General features: G+C 29.6%; 1 protein-coding gene and 1 pseudogene across 1 annotated transcript; both read left to right on the top strand.

The window, feature by feature from the left end:
* Window positions 1–3,270: 3,270 nt before the first annotated feature.
* On the top strand, window positions 3,271–7,763 carry LOC129293111 (serine carboxypeptidase-like 6; annotated as a pseudogene).
* A 2,953-nt stretch (window positions 7,764–10,716) lies between these two features.
* LOC129293664 (serine carboxypeptidase-like 18) lies at window positions 10,717–15,139 on the top strand. Its single transcript, XM_054931745.1, has 14 exons — window positions 10,717–10,956; window positions 11,046–11,182; window positions 11,270–11,346; window positions 11,924–12,043; window positions 12,161–12,263; window positions 12,387–12,424; window positions 12,502–12,603; window positions 12,704–12,790; window positions 12,891–13,016; window positions 13,139–13,210; window positions 13,348–13,472; window positions 14,497–14,610; window positions 14,744–14,804; window positions 14,919–15,139. The coding sequence occupies exons 1-14, from the start codon at window positions 10,802–10,804 to the stop codon at window positions 15,000–15,002; spliced, it is 1,401 nt and encodes a 466-aa protein (XP_054787720.1). The 5' UTR covers window positions 10,717–10,801; the 3' UTR covers window positions 15,003–15,139.
* Window positions 15,140–19,856: the final 4,717 nt, after the last annotated feature.

Here is a 19,856-nt window from a genome sequence, read left to right as displayed (position 1 = left end):
AAATTAGTGAATCGGACTTGCAAATTCTTGTTTTAATAGTTGCAATATTATGAAATGACAATACTAAATTTTTATACCAATTTGTAAAGAATCTTTAGTCTTTATTTTAATTTTTCAAATCTTTGACATTTATTTGAGTTTAATTCAATCTTTTCATCCTTTAATATAATGTCATCTCCTAATATAATTTAATTTAAAAAAAAGAAGAAGAAGAATATGTAAGATATGCTTTTTTTTTTTTTGCCCACAAAAATATGTTAGATATGAACGATACAACTTATCTTCGATTTTGTGCAAAATATGAACCTCGCAATCTTGTAATATAAATATATAAACATGTGCACAAGCTTAACTTCAAGTAAATTCAATTTTAAAAAAACCTTTAGTTACATATTAATTAATCTGCTTAGTTTAGTCTATAGATAATATATAAATTGAATGCAACCTTTCGTTCGCTATATTTAATTTAGGGATATTGACTTTTGAATTATTATGCAACTTGCTATAAATTTTATGATGCATATATATTAATATATGTAATTAATTGTTCATCAAAAAAGAAAAAACATATGTGATCAATTAGAATAATTTTCGCAATTTTTCTATAAATCGGAGACTTTACCGTTATGGTCTATAAATATAATTGAAACTGGAATTTCTTCCCCCATTGAGGCATTGAGTGACAATATGATTTTTATTTTCACGTCATTATTTTGCCTTTTGTTTTTTGCAGTGGAGACCGAGATCTTGTAGTTCCGTATGTGGCGACAGACACGTGGCTTAAAATATTAAACTTGACCTTTTCCTCTAAGCGGCGACCTTGGTATGTCGACGATCAAGTTGCTGGGTATGTCTGCATATAATCTCACAAATCTATTTTCATTCTTGTTGATTTTAATTAATTAATCTTCTCAACTCTGAAAATTTCTCTCTAAATTAACTAATCATTCCTTAATACCTAGATTTTTTTGTCTAGATATACCTGAAAATATGATGAGGAGGCGAATGGATTTCGACTAACAAATGCAACACTGAAGGTGATAAAAAAATCAAACTGTCTATTAGTATATATTCTTGTGATAAATAAAACAGCATTAATGTTTATTTTTAAAATTTGATACAGACATATATTTCTTACACAAGTACATTGTACTCAAGGTGCAGGTCACGCAGCTCCTGAGTATGCTCGCAAGGAATGTTATGAGATGTTTCGAAGGTGGCTCCATTTCTACCCTTTGTAACTCGTTTGGATTTTTCAGATTTTGTTTTCAATAAGGTAGATACTGAATTTGGATTTGGATTTAATATTTTAAATCTTACCTGTAGAATTAATGCATTCAAAATTCTTTATTTGGGTAGTTTTAAAAAAAAATTAATTATTTAATCCTTATAATTTTGACTTAATTATAACTTAGTTCCTAAACTTTTACCCCTTATGACTCAGTTCCTAAAGTTTTAACTCAATTTTCATTCAATTTCTGAATTTTGCGTCTCACAATTTAATTCCTATAGTTTCAACCACTTAAATATTAGTCCTTATATTTTAAAAAATAAAATTATAAAAATTAAAAATATGTTAAAATTTATTGTTAATATTGTAAATTGCTAAACCCTTTTAATCTTTATAAATATTAAAAATTTAAAATAATTTTAATATTTATAATTTTATTTTTAAAAATATAGAGATCAATATTTAATTAATTGTAAGAGACAAAATTTAGGAATTGAGTTTTGAGTTAAAATATCAAGAACTGAATTACAATGAGTCAAAGTTCAAGTGGATTATAATTAGATCAAAATTATAAAGACCAAATGATTAATTTTTTCTTTAAAAAGAAATTCAAAGGAAGAAGAGAGTTGAGTTGATATTCAAAATGAAAATGAAAAATCTGAACTAATGAGTTTACTTATATTTATCAATTAATGAAAGATAAAAAAAGATACGAGAGTCATAAAAATATCAATAATAAAAATACAAAAAGAACGAGATGTTTGAAATAATTAAAATTTTAAATTATTAGAGTATAAGAAAAATTTAAAATTAAAAAGAAAATGTAAAAAGAGATGGATGTAGATTTGATTCAAATTTAAATTCATAAAATTTGGTTTACCAAATGAGGAAATTGATCTAAATTTAAATACAAATCCAAATTCTTATTCATCCAAGCACACATAAAAGTTTTCAATTTAGACGTTGCAACAATCAGTATAATTCCGGTGCAAAACAAAAGTTAATAAAAAACAAATCGACTAGACTACGCCTATCTTCTAAAACAATAAAACCATTCCCATGCGACCAGTGGGAATTGCAATTGCACATCGAGAGCGTGCTGAGCTCATAATTCACAGGTTCCCAAATTGCAACTAGGCCTGACACCATGTTAGTTTACAAAAGCTACAAGCCCATTCATGAAAGAGGTCGGGCAATAAGCTGAGTAAATGATGAATGATAAATTAGATATCCTGACCAAATTAACAACATACACAAGGCCCAATTGCAAATTATACATATGGACATGTTATATCATGCATCTATCACTTTTGGATTTAGATTTGGCGAGTGTATTTAATTTAAGTATTTGAGTACTTATATTATTTAAACTATTAAAATTTATATTAATGGTTCTGAATTAATACTCCACTTGAGATTAATGAATGAGTAAGTTTATCTGAACCATTAATCTGGATTTCAACGACTCGGATTATCTAGGTACTCAGTGCCCGTACTACATACAGTGATCGAATCCAAATATGTCACTTTTATGTATCATCTCCGACTGCCATGGAATGATCTGCAAAGTGCTCCTCATCGTTTTCCACATCATTCCCTCTATAATCTCGTAACATTGGCATTGAAGTTCAAGACTAGAAATTAATTAAGCCGAACCTCTCAAGATGAAGATCACAAGCATGTAGGTTGAAGCAACAGGAACAATTCATCTCCAAACTAGCTAGCTGCCTTTATGCTGACTTGTTGGTGACAAGTGTCCCTTTCTCTTTTCTTTTCTTTTTTTTAAATATATGATTTGATAACGTAAAGCATTGCTTCTGAAGTAATTTTTAGTGTTATAGACCTCTTCAAATAAGGTTATAGGATATTTTTGGCCGACAATAGTATAGAATTGGATGTCCAGGACATCATACTTCAAATATATATCCGAGAAATCTTGGTGTGCCTGCCCGTCAAACTTAAAGTATCGTGCAACTAACACATAAGACGACGCCAAAAGTTTTGGCTTTTTCTTTGAATTTTGGTTGGCCTCTCTCTCTGTCTGTGCTCAGGTGTGTTCCATTCTTAAGGTTATGGCGATCCAATTCACTCACCAACTCAGAACTAATCGCAATGAGATTCACTTCACTAATCGCAACGCCAAAATGGCTGTGTCTTCGTTTGCTTCTCCTTTTAGTTTTGTCAGCCAACGCTGCATTTTGTGGTGAACTTGTCAAGTCTTTGCCAGGCTTTGACGGCCAATTACCGTTCAAACTTTAAACTGGGTATGCCATTTCACTACTCTGCTTTCTTATTAAAGTACTCTTGTGTTTTTGAGTGTTGTTGATTATTGTTTGTTCTTTGGGTATTTCAGATACGTGAGTGTGAATGATTCCGAGCTATTCTACTATTTCATTGAGTCCCAAGGAGATCCTGAAACAGATCCATTCTTCTTCTGGTTTAGTGGAGGCCCTGGTTGCTCTTCCTTCAATGGACTCGCTTATGAAATTGGTTCCTTTCCTCTATCGATCTCTTTTTAATTATTTCTCATTCTTATTTTCTTAATTTCCATGAACAAAGCTTACATATTGTGTGCAGGTCCAATACAGTTTGATATTGACAACTACAATGGCGGGTTACCAAGATTACTCTATTGCCTGTATACTTGGACCGAGGTCATTCCCTTCATTCCCATGTCCCTCCATTTTCAAAAATATTCATATAAATTATATAACCTTTTTTTCACCAAACTATATCCAATATGTTTGATGGTCTGAATTAATTAGATTTAATATTTTTATTTTATTAAAATGATTTTAGAATTTAGTTTGAATAAATGTACTCCCTTATATTATTACATTTCTTTTAAGTTATTTTAGAATATTAGCATTTATTTATTAGGAATTATAGAATATTTTGCTTTTAATGTTTGGATTTTTATGTTTACAGTTGTTTATAAATAGTGCCTAACACATTTACTTTTTACACACATTTTAAATTAATAAGAATTGATATTGTTTTGCTTTAGCGATGAGTTTTTCCCTTCTCTATATTATTTTCCCTCTCGTTCTATCTCTTCTCTATTCTTTAATTTGTCACTTTTCCCATTCCCATGTTCTGCATGAATGTGACCTTTTTGTGTATTTTAGCATCAACCGACACCTTCTAACAATAAGTATTACATATAGCTAGTTTTGTCTTTGTGGACTCACCAATGGATGTTGGCTTTTTTTATTCAACATTGTCAGATTGGAGAAGTTCTGACACTTTATCAGCAGAACAAGCTCATCAATTTGTGAGAAAGGTTGGTCCCAAATTACTTATCAACTCATGAGAAAGTCAACTTCACGCAATATTTGATGAGATTGAATAAAATCAGAGATAAGTTTTACTAATAGTGAAACTACATTTCAGTAGTTGGAAGAACATCTACAATATCTCCATCTTCGATTTTTCATTGGAGGTGATTTTTACTCAGGCATGATCGTTCCATTAATTACCCAGAAAATTGTGCAAGGTAAATACATATTTCATTTTCATTTAAAGCTAAGATTCATGTATTATCATTTATCCAGCAATAGTAATTTTTGTGACTTGTGATCATATATGCTACTTTAATTTGTGAGCATGGTATACAGGTAATGATGCAGGCTTGAAGCCCATTTGAATCTCACGGTACATCAGATTTACAACAAAATTGAATGTTAGAAGTTAGTGTCATAAGTTTACTCTAATTGTTAAAATTATTTCAGGGATATTTGGTTGGGAGCCCTATTACAGACGCGTATATCAACAGTAATTCAGTATTTATTTTAGCTCATCGACTGGCTCTTATATCAGACCAACTTTATGAGGTCATTTAGCAAAAAAAACACACATTGACACACTTCTAATCCATTGAATAATTTTCTTATTATTTTGGTAACAATGATCTGTTTGTTTACATAATTAACTTCAGAAACTGAAATCAAGTTGCAAGGAGGACTATGTGCATGTGGGTCCAAACGATACGGCATGTCAAACTGCTATCTCTCAATACGAGAAGGTGATATATATTCAAACCAATTCCCTTAATTAAATACAAACTAATTATACAAATTAATTAACAAGACAAAAGCAGAAATGTATTGATGAAATTTTTATGGGATATTGTGCAGAACGTACAAGAAATATGGAGCAATAACATATTGGCACCTAATTGTGCGTTTGCGTCTCGTAATCCTTACGGGGAGTTCAAAAGCCACCTCCAAAAGTATCCTCTGATTTATGGTGTTGGGTAATTAAACTATTTTCCTTTTAGTCGTGTTATTCTTGATTCTCTTAAACTAAAATTTGCATTCACGTTATTTGCATTGATATCTTTTTTTATATATATTTTTATAAACAAATACATAACATCAATTTTTTTGTGTAGGCTTTCAACTACACACTATCGTACCATTGAGCAAATGATCCAAGCGTACAAGAAGCCTTACATGTTAGAGAGGTACATATGACTTATGACTACAAATACATACACACATGTATACATGCGCGCACGACCACAACACACGTGTGTGTACATTAGGGATGTGAGTGGAAAGCTTTATGTATAAGTTGGAATAATGTGATGAAGGGTAAAGTGAAGTACTGGGAACGCTGCAACCAAACAATGTCAGAATCATACATATACGACGTCGAAACTGTTGTCGAGGTTCATCGATGGCTCAGTCGCAGGAAACCGGAAGTTCTTGTCAAAGGGTAATTTCTTTATTCCTCTATCTGTACCATCAATTATTTATATATGAAATTAATCTATATACAATATGGGAGGAATGAAGTTAAAGGATAAAAAATTATTAAAATCGAAATAAGAACTAAATGAACCTTAGCAAATTAATTAGACTAAAAGTTTGGTACTCTTATTTCACGATTTGCAGACTCTCAAAGCAAAATTTGTAAGTGAGATTCAATTTGTAAAACAAAAACTTGTAAAATATATCATCATTAGCAAAAAAAAAATTTCATGAATTAATGAATCTTACTTTCAAGTTCATATTAATTTTGAGAATTGCAGATAAGGGTATCAGAGTAGCAAATTAATGATTGGAAGTCCCCATATTTTTGACAAGTTTTCTTATTATAAATTAGTGAATTTCACTTGCCAATTCTTGTTTTAATAGTTGCAAATTATGAAATGACAATATTAAATTTCTATACCAGTTTGTAAACAATCTTTAGTCCTTATTTTAATTCAAATATTTTAATATTTATTTGATTTTAATTTAATCTTTTAATTATAAAAAAAGAAGTATATGGAAGATATGAACAATACAACTTATCTTAGATGTTGTGCAATATAAATATAACCATGTGTGCACACTTTACGTAGATTCAATCTGAAAAAAAAAAAACCTTTTGTTACATATTTACTATGTTTAATTTAGTTTATAAATAATACATGAATTGAATGCAACCTTTTGTTCGCAATATTTAATTTAGGGATAATGACTTTTGAATTATTATGTAACTTGCTATAAATTTTATAATGCATATTAATATATGTAATCAATTAGAATACTTTTAGCAACTTTTTCATAAATCGAAGACCTCACGCGTTATGGTCTATAAAAGAAATACTTAAATAAATAAGATACATCATGTTATTTATAATTTATTTAATAAAACATGACATTTAAATGATAATAAATATAAATTTATTTTGATATTAATGATAATAGAAAAAAATAAAAAATCAAATTTATACTCTATTATAAAAATAAAATCAATTAAAAATATTATACAATATTCTATTTAGATCACTTAAAACATTTTAATTAAATAGACTATAAATGACGTGTTACACTCAATTTATTTAAATATTTCTCTGGTCTATAAATATAATTGAAACTGGAATTTATTCCCCCATTGAGGCATTGAGTGACAATATTATTTTTATTTTCATGTTATTATTATTATTTTTTTTTTGTTTTTTGTAATGGAGACCGTGATTTGGCAGTCCCGTATGTGGCGACAGACACGTGGCTTAAAATATTAAACTTGACTGTTTCCTCTAAATGGCGACCTTGGTATGTGGATGGTCAAGTTGCCCGGTATGCTGCATATAATCTCACAAATGTATTTTAATTCTTGTTGATTTTAATTAATTAATTAATCTGTTCAACTCGGAAAATTTCTTTCTAAATCAATTAATCATTCCTTAATAGCTAGATTATTTGTCTATCTTTTGGCCTAGATATACCCGAAAGTATGATGAGGAGGCGAATGGATTTCGATTAACATATGCAACAGTGAAGGTAATAAACAAATCAAACTGTCTATTAGTATACATTCTTGTGATAAATAAAAGAGCATTTATTTTTATTTTTAAAATTTGATGCATACATATATTTCTTACATAAATATATTGTACTCAGGGTGCAGGTCACACGGCTCCCGAGTATGCTCGGAAAGAATGCTATGAGATGTTTCGATGGTGGCTCCATTTCTACCCTTTGTAATTCGTTTGAATTTCTTTTAAATTTTGTTTTCGAGAAGGTAGTGTTTGAATTAGTAAATTAAAATTTGGATTTGATATTAAAAATTTTACATTTTAAATCTCAAATTTAAAATTTATGTATACAAAATCTTTTGTATGGATAATTTTAAAAAATTTAAAAGAAACAGAGAGAGATGAGTTGAAATTCAAAACCAAAATAAAAAATTAAAAGTGATAAGTTTATTTATATATTTCAATCCATGAAATATAAAAAAAATTATACAAAAGTCATGAAGATATTAATAATAAAAGTATAAAGAAAATGAGATATTTAAAATAATTAAAATATGATTAAGATATATGAAAATTTTAAAATTACCAAAAAAAAAGTAAAAAAAGATAGATTCAGGTTTGATTCAAATTCAAATTCATAAAATTTTGTTTATCCAAATGCGAGATTTAATATAAATTTAAATTCAAATCCAAATTCTTATTAACCTAAACACACTGTATGAGTTTTCAATTTAGTTGTTGCAATAATCAGTATTATTCCAGTGCAAAACAAAAGTTAATTGGAAAAAACAAAGAGACTAGACCACGACTTTCTTCTAAAACCATTCCCATGCAACCTGTGGGAACTGCAATTGTACACAAAAATCGTGGTCGGCTCATAGTTTAGAAATTGCAGGATTGCAACTAGGCCTGACATATTAGTTTACCCAAGATACAAGCCCATTGATAAAAGAGTTCAAGCAACAAACTAAGTAAATGATAAATGACAAATCATACATCACGGCCCAATTAACTACATACACAAGACCCAATTACATATGTACACAGATTCTGGATATAGGCACAAGGACCTCTCAAGATGAAGATCACAAGCATGCAGGTTGAAGCAACAGTAACAGTTCATCGCCGAATTAGCTAGCTTCCTTTATGTTGATTTATTGATGACAAGTGTCTTTTTTTTTTTGGAGAGTTCTCATTGAAAGAAAAGTGCACTCAGAGCCCAATACGTTCTAAAATTATTCTGCAAGACTGGTGGCTCTTTTTGCAAATATATTTGAAAGAGAAAGACACAATTGTCTTTAATAACAAAAAGCAACAGACACAAGTTTATATTTTCAATTTAATGGATAATTTTAGATTCATATATTAATAAGTAATTGTTTATTAAAAGTAAAATTCTTATTTAGAGTTGACATGTTCATCTTGATCAAGTTAATAAATTTACAACTTAAAGTTTAAATATTCACAAGTATAGATTCATTTATTCATAAGTCGAAGTTTAAAATTTGACTTAATATATTCAAAAAAGTTTATCATAACATTAAATTTAGACTTTTATAATTACATGTTCACTAATTCACAATTTTAGATTAACATATTAATAAGTAATTATTCATTGATAGTGAAATCTTTGTTCGGAATTAACAAGTTCATATTGGCCAAATTAATAAATTCACAGCTTAAAGTTTATTAGATTATTCACAAGTGTAAGTTTATTTACTCACAAATTAAAATACAAAATTTATAACTTTATATATTCAGAATTAAAGTTTATCATAATAGCAAGCTCATGTATCTACAATTAGGTATTCATCAATTCACAATTTAAATTTACATATTAACAAGCAATTATTGTAAACCTAAAGTTGTTTATTTCTCCATGAGGGCAATTTTGTCTTTTTTCTTAGAACGTATTTTTTTAAAAAAAAACCCTTGAGCCTGCAAAATAATTTCATAATGCATTAGACCCTAAATGTAATTTTTTTTCCTTCAAGGACCCTTGATAAAATTCTTCCCCCTTTTTTAATATGATTTGATAACGTAAAGCATTGCGTGTGAATTAATTTTCTGTGTTACAAACCTCTTCAAAGAAGGCTATAGGATATTTTTGTCCGACAATAATATAGGATTGGATGCATTGTTAAAAAAAACCAAATCGAACCAGCCGATCAAACTGATTAAACCAAGTACCGGCACCTTTTTTGGTTCGAAACACACAAATAACCAAACTAAACATGAACCGACCTCAAACCGACAAACCAATCAAAAACCAATGAATTAGACTGTAAATTTAAAGCGGAACAGTAATAAAAAAAATTAAAAACTAGACTCAAGAAAAACATTTAGAAAACCTTTACGCGGGCCCACAACTGATAAGAGCCGTCACCCAAACGCATTGATGCAAATCCTCCATCCTATCCATTTTAGATGTCAGCATCCCTCTCCCCACGGCACCTACACGATGTGGGACTTTTTAACATATATAGCCAATTTTTTTTACAAGGCCGCTCATTTTTTTTAATTAAATTTTTTTCTCATTTTTATTCACTTTTTGTACTAGTTCCTTGAACTTAATTTCTCATGTATGAACATCTCTTTTATCTTTATTTTTCTAGCTATTTATTTATATTTTTATTTTATATGATATCATTTTAATTTACTTATAATTTATTTTTTAAAATTGTTTAATGACCAATCTTAGAAACAAACATGCATCCCTTTTATCTCTTTTTAATTAATTCTTTGAACTTATTTATTTATGTGTAAACATATTATTCATCTATATTCATCCAAATATTTATTGACATATCTTTTTAAACAAATTTAGTTCTTGCTTCCTCTAAAAAAATATGTGATCACCATCTTAAAAAAAAATAAACAATGATTTTGAAGCTAAAAAAAGAAAATTAATTTATACTTCTCTATAATATTTAAATATATTAATTTAATTATAAATGATTCAACCCGAATCTAATCACAATCTGACCATTAAATCGTAAATTAATACTTTAATCAATTCAATAACCGGTACAGTTTTCATAATATTAATTGGATGTGCCAGACATCATACTCAAATATGTGTGTGTATATATGTATGTATGTATGAATCTTGTTGGTGTGCCTGTGAGTCAAACTTAATGTATTGTGCAACTAACGGATGGGAAGGCGCCAAAAGTATTAGTTTTTTCTTTGAATTTTTGTTGGCCTCTCTCCCCCCCCCCCCCCCCCTTTTTTTTCAATTCCTCACTTCAGTGACCGAAACTCCACCACCCGAAACCACCAATCGGTCGTTAGAGCCCTCTGTAACTCGCCGCAGCACAATGAGATTCACTTCATCACTCACTATTACTCCAAAATGGCTGTGTCTTCGTTCGCTTCTCCTCTTAGTTTTGTCAGCCAACACTGCATTTTGTGGTGAACTTGTCAAGTCTTTGCCAGGCTTTGACGGCCAATTACCATTCAAACTTCAAACTGGGTATGCCATTTCACTACTCTGCTTTCTTATTACAGTACTCTTATGTTTTTGAGTGTTGTTGGTTATTGTTTGTTCTTTGGGCATTTCAGATACGTGAGTGTGAATGATTCCGAGCTATTCTACTATTTCATTGAGTCCCAAGGAGATCCTGAAACAGATCCATTCTTCTTCTGGTTTAGTGGAGGCCCTGGTTGTTCTTCCTTCAACGGACTCGCTTATGAAATTGGTTCTTTTCCTCTATCGATCTCTTTTTAATTATTTCTCATTCTTATTTGCTTAATTTCCATGAACAAAGCTTACATTTTGTGCGCAGGTCCAATACAGTTTGATATTGACAACTATAATGGCGGGTTACCAAGATTACTCTATTACCCATATACTTGGACCGAGGTCATTCCCTTGTCCATCCATTTTCAAAAATATTCATATATATTGAACTCAACATATCTGATATCTTTTTCCTTTTTTTAACGCAAGAAACCCAAGGCCAAAACATATATAATATCATGACCCTAAATTATAATTTTAAACTTTTTTTCAACCAAACGTTATCCAATATGTGTGATGGGACGTTGCGGAATTACTTGGATTTAATATTTTTATTTTATTAAAATGATTTTAGAATTTGATTTGAATAAATATAATCTCTTATATTATTAAAATATCTTTTAAATTATTTTAGAGTATTTAAATTTATTTATTAGGATTTACATAATATTTTGCTTTTAATGTATTGATTTCTAGAATTACAGTTGAGGCCTATATATATAGCATCTTAACATGTTTGCTTTGTATGCATGTTTAAATACATATATAAAAATTGATATTGCTTTCCTCTAATCATAAGTTTTTCTCTTCTCTATATTCTTTTCACTCTCTTTTTCATTCTCACATTGTACATCAATGTGACTTTTTTAAGTATTTTAACATTAAAACACACCTAACTTTCTAATCATAAGTATTGCAGACAGCTAGTTTTGTATTTGTAGACTCACCAGTGGGTACTGGTTTTTCCTATTCAACATCATCGAATTGGAAAAGCTCTGACACTTTATCAGCAGAACAAGCTTATCAATTTGTGAGAAAGGTTGGTGTCAACTTAGTTATTTGCTTGTGAGAAAGTCAACTTCATGCAATATAATTTGATGAGATTGAATGAAGTTAGAGATAAGTTTTGCTAAAAGTAAAAATATATATGTTTCAGTGGTTGGAAGAACACCCAAAATATCTCCATCTTCGATTGTTCATTGGAGGTGATTCTTACTCTGGCATGATCGTTCCATTAATTACCCAAAAAATTGTGCTAGGTAAATACATAGTTCATTTTCATTTAAAGCTAAGATTCATATATTATCATTTATCCAGCAATAGTAATTTTTGTGACTCGTGATCATATATATGCTACTTTAACTTGTGAGCATGGTTTACAGGTAATGATGCAGGCTTGAAGCCTCATTTGAATCTCACGGTACATCAAATTTACAAATAAAATTAAATGTTAGAATTTAGTGTCATAATTTTTTTTAATTGTTAAAATTATTTCAGGGATATTTGGTTGGGAGCCCTATCACAGACATGTATCTGAACAGTAATTCAAGATTTATATTAGCTCATCGATTGGCTCTTATATCAGACCAACTCTATGAGGTCATTTAGCAAAACACACACACTGCACACACACTTCTAATCCATTTAATAATTTGCTTATCATTTTGGTAATAATGATCTGTTTGTTTACATACTTCAGAAACTGAAATCAAGTTGCAAGGAGGATTATGTGTATGTGGATCCAAACAACACGGCATGTCAAACTGCTATCTCTCAATACGAGAAGGTGATACATATTCAAACTAATTCCCTCAATTAAATACAACTTAAGTAATAAAGCAAAAGTAGAAAAATATTGATGATATTTTTTATGGGATATTGTGCAGAACGTACAAGAAATATGGAGCAATAACATATTGGTACCGAATTGTGCGTTTGCGTCTCGTAATCCTTACGGGCAACGAAGACTTCAAAAGCCACATCAAAAATTATCCTCTGATTTATGGTGTTGGGTAATTAAACTATTTTCCTTTGAATCGTCTTATTCTTGTTTCTCTTAAACCAAATTTTACCTTCACGTTATTTGCATCGATATATCTTTTTATAAACAAATTGTATCGAGATTTTTGTGTAGGCTTTCAACTACACACTATCATACCATTGGGCAAATGATCCAAGCGTACAAGAAGCCTTACATGTTAGAGAGGTACATGTGACTACACACACACACACACACACACACACACACGTATACAGGCACGCGTGCGCACAACACACACGTGTGCGTACATTAGGGATGTGAGTGGGAAGCTTTATGTATAAGTTGGAATAATGTGATGAAAGGGTAAAGTGAAGTACTGGGAACGTTGCAACCAAACCATGTCAGAGTCATACATATACGACGTCGAAACTGTTGTCGAGGTTCATCGATGGCTCAGTCGCAGGAAACTGGAAGTTCTTGTCAATGGGTAATTTCTTTATTCCTCTATCTGTACCCTTGCTTTTAATTATCGTCAATTATTTATATATGAAATTAACCTATATATAATATAGGAGGAATGACGTTAAAGGATGAAAAATTATTAAAATCGAAATAAGAACTAAATGAACCTTAGCAAATTAATTAGACTAAAAGTTTGTTACTCTCTTTTCATGATTTGCCAACCCTCAAAGCAAAAATTTGTAACTGAGATTCAATTTGTAAAGAAAAACTTGTCAAATATATCATTATAAGGAAATTTTTTTTTTTCATGAATTAATGAATCTTACTTGCAAGTTCATCTTAATTTTGAGAGTTGCAAATAAGGGTATCAGAATAGCAAGTTAATGATTGGACGTCCCCATAAGTTTGACTAGTTTTTTATTATAAATTAGTGAATTTCACTTGCCAATTCTTGTTTTAATAGTTGCAAATTATGAAATGACGATATTAAATTTCCATACCTATTTGTAAAGAATCTTTAGTCCTTATTTTAATTCAAATCTTTTAATATTTATTTGATTTTAATTCAATCTTTTGATCCTTTAATGTCAATTTAATTTTTTTTTAAAAAAAGAAGTGTATGGAAGATATGAACAATACAACTTATCTTAGATTTTGTGCAATATAAATATAAGCATGTGCGCACACTTTACGTAGATTCAATTTAAAAAAAAAAACATTTTGTTACATATTTACTATGTTTAATTTAGTTTATAAATAATACATGAATTGAATGCAACCTTTTGTTCGCAATATTTAATTTAGGGATAATGACTTTTGAATTATTATGTAACTTGCTATAAATTTTATGATGCCTACTAATATATGTAATCAATTAGAATACTTTTCGCAACTTTTCCATAAATCGGAGACTCCACGCGTTATGGTCTATAAATATAATTGAAACTGGAATTTCTTCCCCCATTGAGGCATTGAGTGACAATATCATTTTCATTTTCATGTTATTATTTTGTTTTTTTGTATTTTTTTGTTTTTTTTTTTTTTGGCAGTGGAGACCGAGATCTGGTAGTTCCATACGTGGCGACGGACACGTGGCTTAAAATATTAAACTTGACCGTTTCCTCTCAGTGGCGACCTTGGTATGTCGATGATCAAGTTGCCGGGTATGTCTACATATAGTCTCACAAATCTATTTTCATTCTTGTTGATTTTAATTAATTAATCTTTTCAACTCAAAAAATTAAATTTCTTTCTAAATGAATTAATCATTCCTTAATAGCTAGATTTTTTGTCTAGATATACCCGAAAGTATGATGAGGAGACAAATGGATTTCGATTAACATATGCTACACTGAAGGTAATAGAGACATATTAATTTGTGTATTACATATTTTTGTGAAAAGAGTATTTTACAATTTAAATTTTTTTTTTACTCTTCAAATTATATATCTGAAATGAATATATTGTTTAGGGTGCGGGTCACACAGCTCCAGAGTATTCTCGTAAACAATGCTATGAGATGTTTCAAAGGTGGCTCCATTTCTACCCCTTGTAATTCGCTTTCTAAATTTTTAGATTTTGATGGTCCAGTTTTCAACTCAGATGTTGTAATAATCATGACTGGCAATTACCAAAAACACAACATGAGAGATACAACTAATATGTGCTTGCATGTCGTTTTTATTTTTTAAATCATGACCAGCGTATGAGTTTTTATTTAATAATAAATATGGGAGATTAAAAAAAATAAGCAGTGAATAATTTGAGAAAAAATTGAAAGTAATATAGTAAAATAGTCATCCACCACTCTGAACTTATCATTTATCTTTCGGGGTAATATGGTAATTTGGTAAAAAAAATTAATGCCAAATAAATCTTTGGAAATTTTAAAATAATTATCTCATTTGGTGGTCTTCTTTTAAATTTTGTCATTGGCTTATCTGAGAGGGAAATTATTTGTCATTTTTCCAAATGACAAAGTCCACAAATAATAAAAATATGAAAAGGAGAAAACATATAACATTTTTCAAGCTTAAATGGACAAATTTAGGCTCTATTATTATTTTTGTCCACTTTTCAAGTTCAAAAGACTTGTCAAAGGACATGCTAGAGACACTACTAAAAATGTATAAATTCGTGAGAGAATTTAATAAGTGATTATTTATTTCTCTTTAAAATACTAAATTAGTAAGAAAATTAATGAGGGATGTTAATTTGATTGCTTGACTTAAAATTAGTGAAAAAAATAGAAAGGAATTATTGATCTCTCTCTAAAATAAAAAAATTAGTGAGGAATATTTATAGCTCCCTAAAATGAGAAAATTAACAAGAAATTTTGTATTTCTCTCTAAAATAAAATAATGAGTTAATATAAACAATAAATTATGAATTCAAGGGTGATTTAAACCCCATATTATTAATTGATATATTTTAAATCTTAAAAAACTAAAGTCAGCACATTTTAAAACTAATAGCAGTTACTTTTTAAATATATGGCAAATAAAGAATGTGGCCCTCACTATGTTTAAAAAGTAATGGCTATTAGTTTCAAATTAACAGTGGGAGCGAGAATACACTGACTTTAATTGTTTCAAAATATATTGATTACTAATATAGGATTCAAATTACCCCGGTTCTTATAGTTTAAGGTTCAAATTATATATTAACCATAAGATAATTAGTAAAGAATTTAATGAGAAATTCTATCACTAGCTAATTACTATAAAAAATTTAACTTTTATAATGACTTTTAATTATATATTTAATTATTTTTATTTAAAACATAAAAATAAAATTTAAAAATTAACTAAAATATTCTTTTTTTCATAATAAAATTATTTATTATTTAATATTTGATTTATTTTAAGTTCATTTTCTTAAAAAAATATTATTATATTAAAAATATAATATAAAGAGTCATATAAATATAAATATCAATTTTTTATTATATTAATAATTAAAATTAAAATATAATCTACATGTGTATTTTTTATGAAATATTATTTGATATATATGTGTAGTTAAATAATATATGTTTAATTTTGCATATAATAACTGCTTGTACATTTCAATTCAACTGATAAAAAAAGAGTATATGAGGCTTGGAAGATAGGAGATTAAGAGTTTAAGTTTTAGCCTTAGTATATAAACATAATAAATTTGTAATATGGGCAATAAGCAAGTGACGCAGTGCGAGATAAAGGGTGGCATGACATGAGTCGTTGCACACAAAGTAGGTGACGAGGCATGATGTGATAGGTGAAATGGCATGAGCCAACTTACACGTGGTGAGTGATGAGACACGAGGTAATAGGTGACATGTCATGAGTTGACACATACATGACAGGTGATGTAGCATTAAATGTCATTTTTAAATATAGACATGTTTAGTGAGAAAACTTTATTAAATTTAATGAGGAAATATATTTTGTCACTAACATTTCGTCACTAAATTTAATGAGCCTATTTTTTGTAACAAAATTAGTAAGAGATGAAATCCTTTACTAATTCTCATTTAGGCAAATAATTTTTTTTCTATCGATGGTATAATGAGAATTATTTAAAAGTTTGTATTTAATAGGTAATGCTTAAATTTGATTATGAAATGATCGCACATTGTTGCAATTCTCACATCTTGGTTGAAAATGAAGTTTTTAATTACAAGAGATGTCAGACACATAACAACCAAGTGCGGTAAGTTTGATTTTTCTTTTGATAACAAGTCAATTTTTTTTTTGTGGAAAAAACTTTGATAAATTGGGCCTCAGGAATTTACCAAAATGAGTTAAATGGTTATCACCTACACTAACCTTAGTTTGATTTAGTGGAGTTGGATATTGATGATTTAACGTTGAACTTGATCTTGTTCAAATTGCTTTGTGAATTAAGCTCGACCTCTTTTAAAATAAGATCAGCCCAATTTTAGATTTCATCTTAACCACATGAAAAACAACCCCAATTTTGAGAACCAAGCAATGTATTTATCCCAACTAAATAATTTTTTCTAGCCTTGCATAATTATTTAAGAAATGATGAGTTATCCGCCTCATAATTTGTTAATAACATAATTTTATATTGGTTGTGTGTGTGTGTGTTTTTTTTCATTTTTGACCTAAATGGTTGATATATTAATAGGTTTAAAAAGCTTAAAAGGGCAAAAATACTCACAAGTAGTCAGCCACAGGCACTCCGTATCCTAAAGTGAGGAAAAGGGTAAAAATACTCGTAACGTTACATGGATGGGTGCAAAAGTAATCAAACTATTAACTTTGACCTAACACCGTTAACTTTGATCGTTAAATACTAGTTGTGCATGTCACGTAACAATCTCTACTAATGTGAACTAATAAAGGGCAAAAATACTCATAAAGTTGTCGACCAAGAGCAAAAATATTCACAAAATTATAGGCCAAAAGCAAAAATACTTATAACATTACCAGAGTTGATGCAAAAGTGACTAATCCATTCAATCTCTTAAATGCTGACCGTTTAGCTAACACTTAAGTAGAAGTTGACTTTTTTTTTATTGATGTAAATAAAAAATTCCCAGATGAATTTTTAGAGATGTTGATTTATCATCGTATGAATACCTGTAATGTTACTTTAGTTGGTGTAATATTGATCAATCCGTCAAACTCAATGTCACATAATTTTTTTTCCATCGCCACGTATCTTACCCTTACTTTCTCCCCCTCCACTCATTTTATTGTTTGCAAAACCTAATATTTAATATAGTGAGATAGGTTATCCAAAATCAAAGATTGAGACTGTCATATTCTCACTCCATTAAACCTAATTAATCAATAAAACTCATAGTAATCAAATGATTAACTCAAAGAGTAATTATCAAGTTTAGTTTAAAAGCAACGAATCCTAAATTTTTTAAATAACAATGAGTTTATATCAATCAATAACCTTTATATCAGATAAAAATAAATTTCGAAAGCATGAGATACCTCAGAGGAGTGAAAGAAATTGAAAACAATTAAAAAACAAAACATGTGCTGTGATACAGGGCAATGCACCACAGCTCGTGCACGCAACACCACGACGTGTTGCTCTCTGTGTCACGTGCCGCGACATGTTGTATGAAAATTCAACTAATTTTGTTGTCATTTGACAGCAAAATTGGAAAATTTTGACACGCCTTGATTCCCTGTCTAACAATCGAATGACGTGATTTAAGTGTTTATGAAAAGCTCTTTATATAAACTAGTTAGTGGTATGGGTTTTACTTCCAAAACAAGTTACATTAAAAATTGGACACCCAAATGCATTTTAACTACTTTTCATAACTTTCACACAAAATGAGTGTCCAAAACCCTCAACAAGTGCTAAAAGCTTTTCCTAATACCTAGATCATATTCATTGGATCTAGGATTACCAATACAACATGTCACAAGCACAAAAACAACAGTATAACAAAAATTTACTTCTCAACCTCATTTTACCAAAAATAGAGGGGGAGGTAAATTGTTATCACTTTGCATCCAATTAAATCCAAACATATTCAAATCATCATTTCTACACTTGCACTAGTATTTTGACCCTATAAACATATATATCTCAGTATACACAAATACTCAAGGCTCAAAATACAAATCTAGCATTTACAATAACAAAATAATGCAAGTGTGATGGCATGCATCCTAAAATTGGCATTTATATACTATTACACAAAATAAATTTAAACCAGAGGCATACAGTAGGAATATGCTAATCCTTGGCCTCTTGAGCCCTCTCTCTCTGTGCACTAGAGCTAGAGCTTGAAAAGTGTTAAATGAAAGGGGTGAGTCTAGCCACTTAGTAACCATAGTTAAATCTATCCTATGCAGTTATATATCAATTATAAACCAAGTACATATATAAGGAACCAAATATGTAAAACATGCTCACACATATCATATATTGTCATTTATGATTTAATAACTTCTTTATCTCACATATATTAGATGCATTGTCACCATATTCTTAGACATGTGACCATGACCCATTATTCACGCGACTTGCTATGACTTAACACGTGTGACACATCATATATTTACTTGGGCAATGATCAACCAAGTTTATATCCTTCTTATTTTTTTCAGATTAAAACCGTAGGCTATAACATTAAATACGGCCCCATTCATGTGACTAGACTACCCAAGCTCATCAATCATGAGATATGACTCGGCTAAAGATCGCATGACTTACTCTTGGACCACGGCTTCCTCATTCTCAAATCTCTAGGGTGTTTCATACCCTAAACTATTTTTCTCTTTGAACTAATGGAGATAGCTAGGTTCTAGTCCCTCCACAAACTATAGGAAAGTCCTTCGATAAATTGTGGGACAAGGCTATACCCCTGTGCATCGGAGGGCAGCCTAAATACCATGTGAATTTTTTTCTCTACTCTCAATCCCTGAGC

This window comes from Prosopis cineraria, unplaced genomic scaffold (genome assembly GCF_029017545.1).
Source record: "Prosopis cineraria cultivar Desert tree isolate PC_DT_omini unplaced genomic scaffold, ASM2901754v1 PC14, whole genome shotgun sequence".
Taxonomy (NCBI): Eukaryota; Viridiplantae; Streptophyta; class Magnoliopsida; order Fabales; family Fabaceae; genus Prosopis; species Prosopis cineraria.
This window is presented reverse-complemented; position numbering and strand designations above follow the sequence as displayed.

Bases quoted from the DNA above. Each gene is read 5' to 3' on its own strand.
- LOC129293664 (XM_054931745.1), top strand. From the start codon at position 10,802: ATGAGATTCACTTCATCACTCACTATTACTCCAAAATGGCTGTGTCTT. The intron at 11,347-11,923 runs GTCATTCCCTTG...TAAGTATTGCAG, and splicing joins ACCCATATACTTGGACCGAG to ACAGCTAGTTTTGTATTTGT. The intron at 14,611-14,743 runs GTATGTCTACAT...TTTTTTGTCTAG, and splicing joins GTCGATGATCAAGTTGCCGG to ATATACCCGAAAGTATGATG.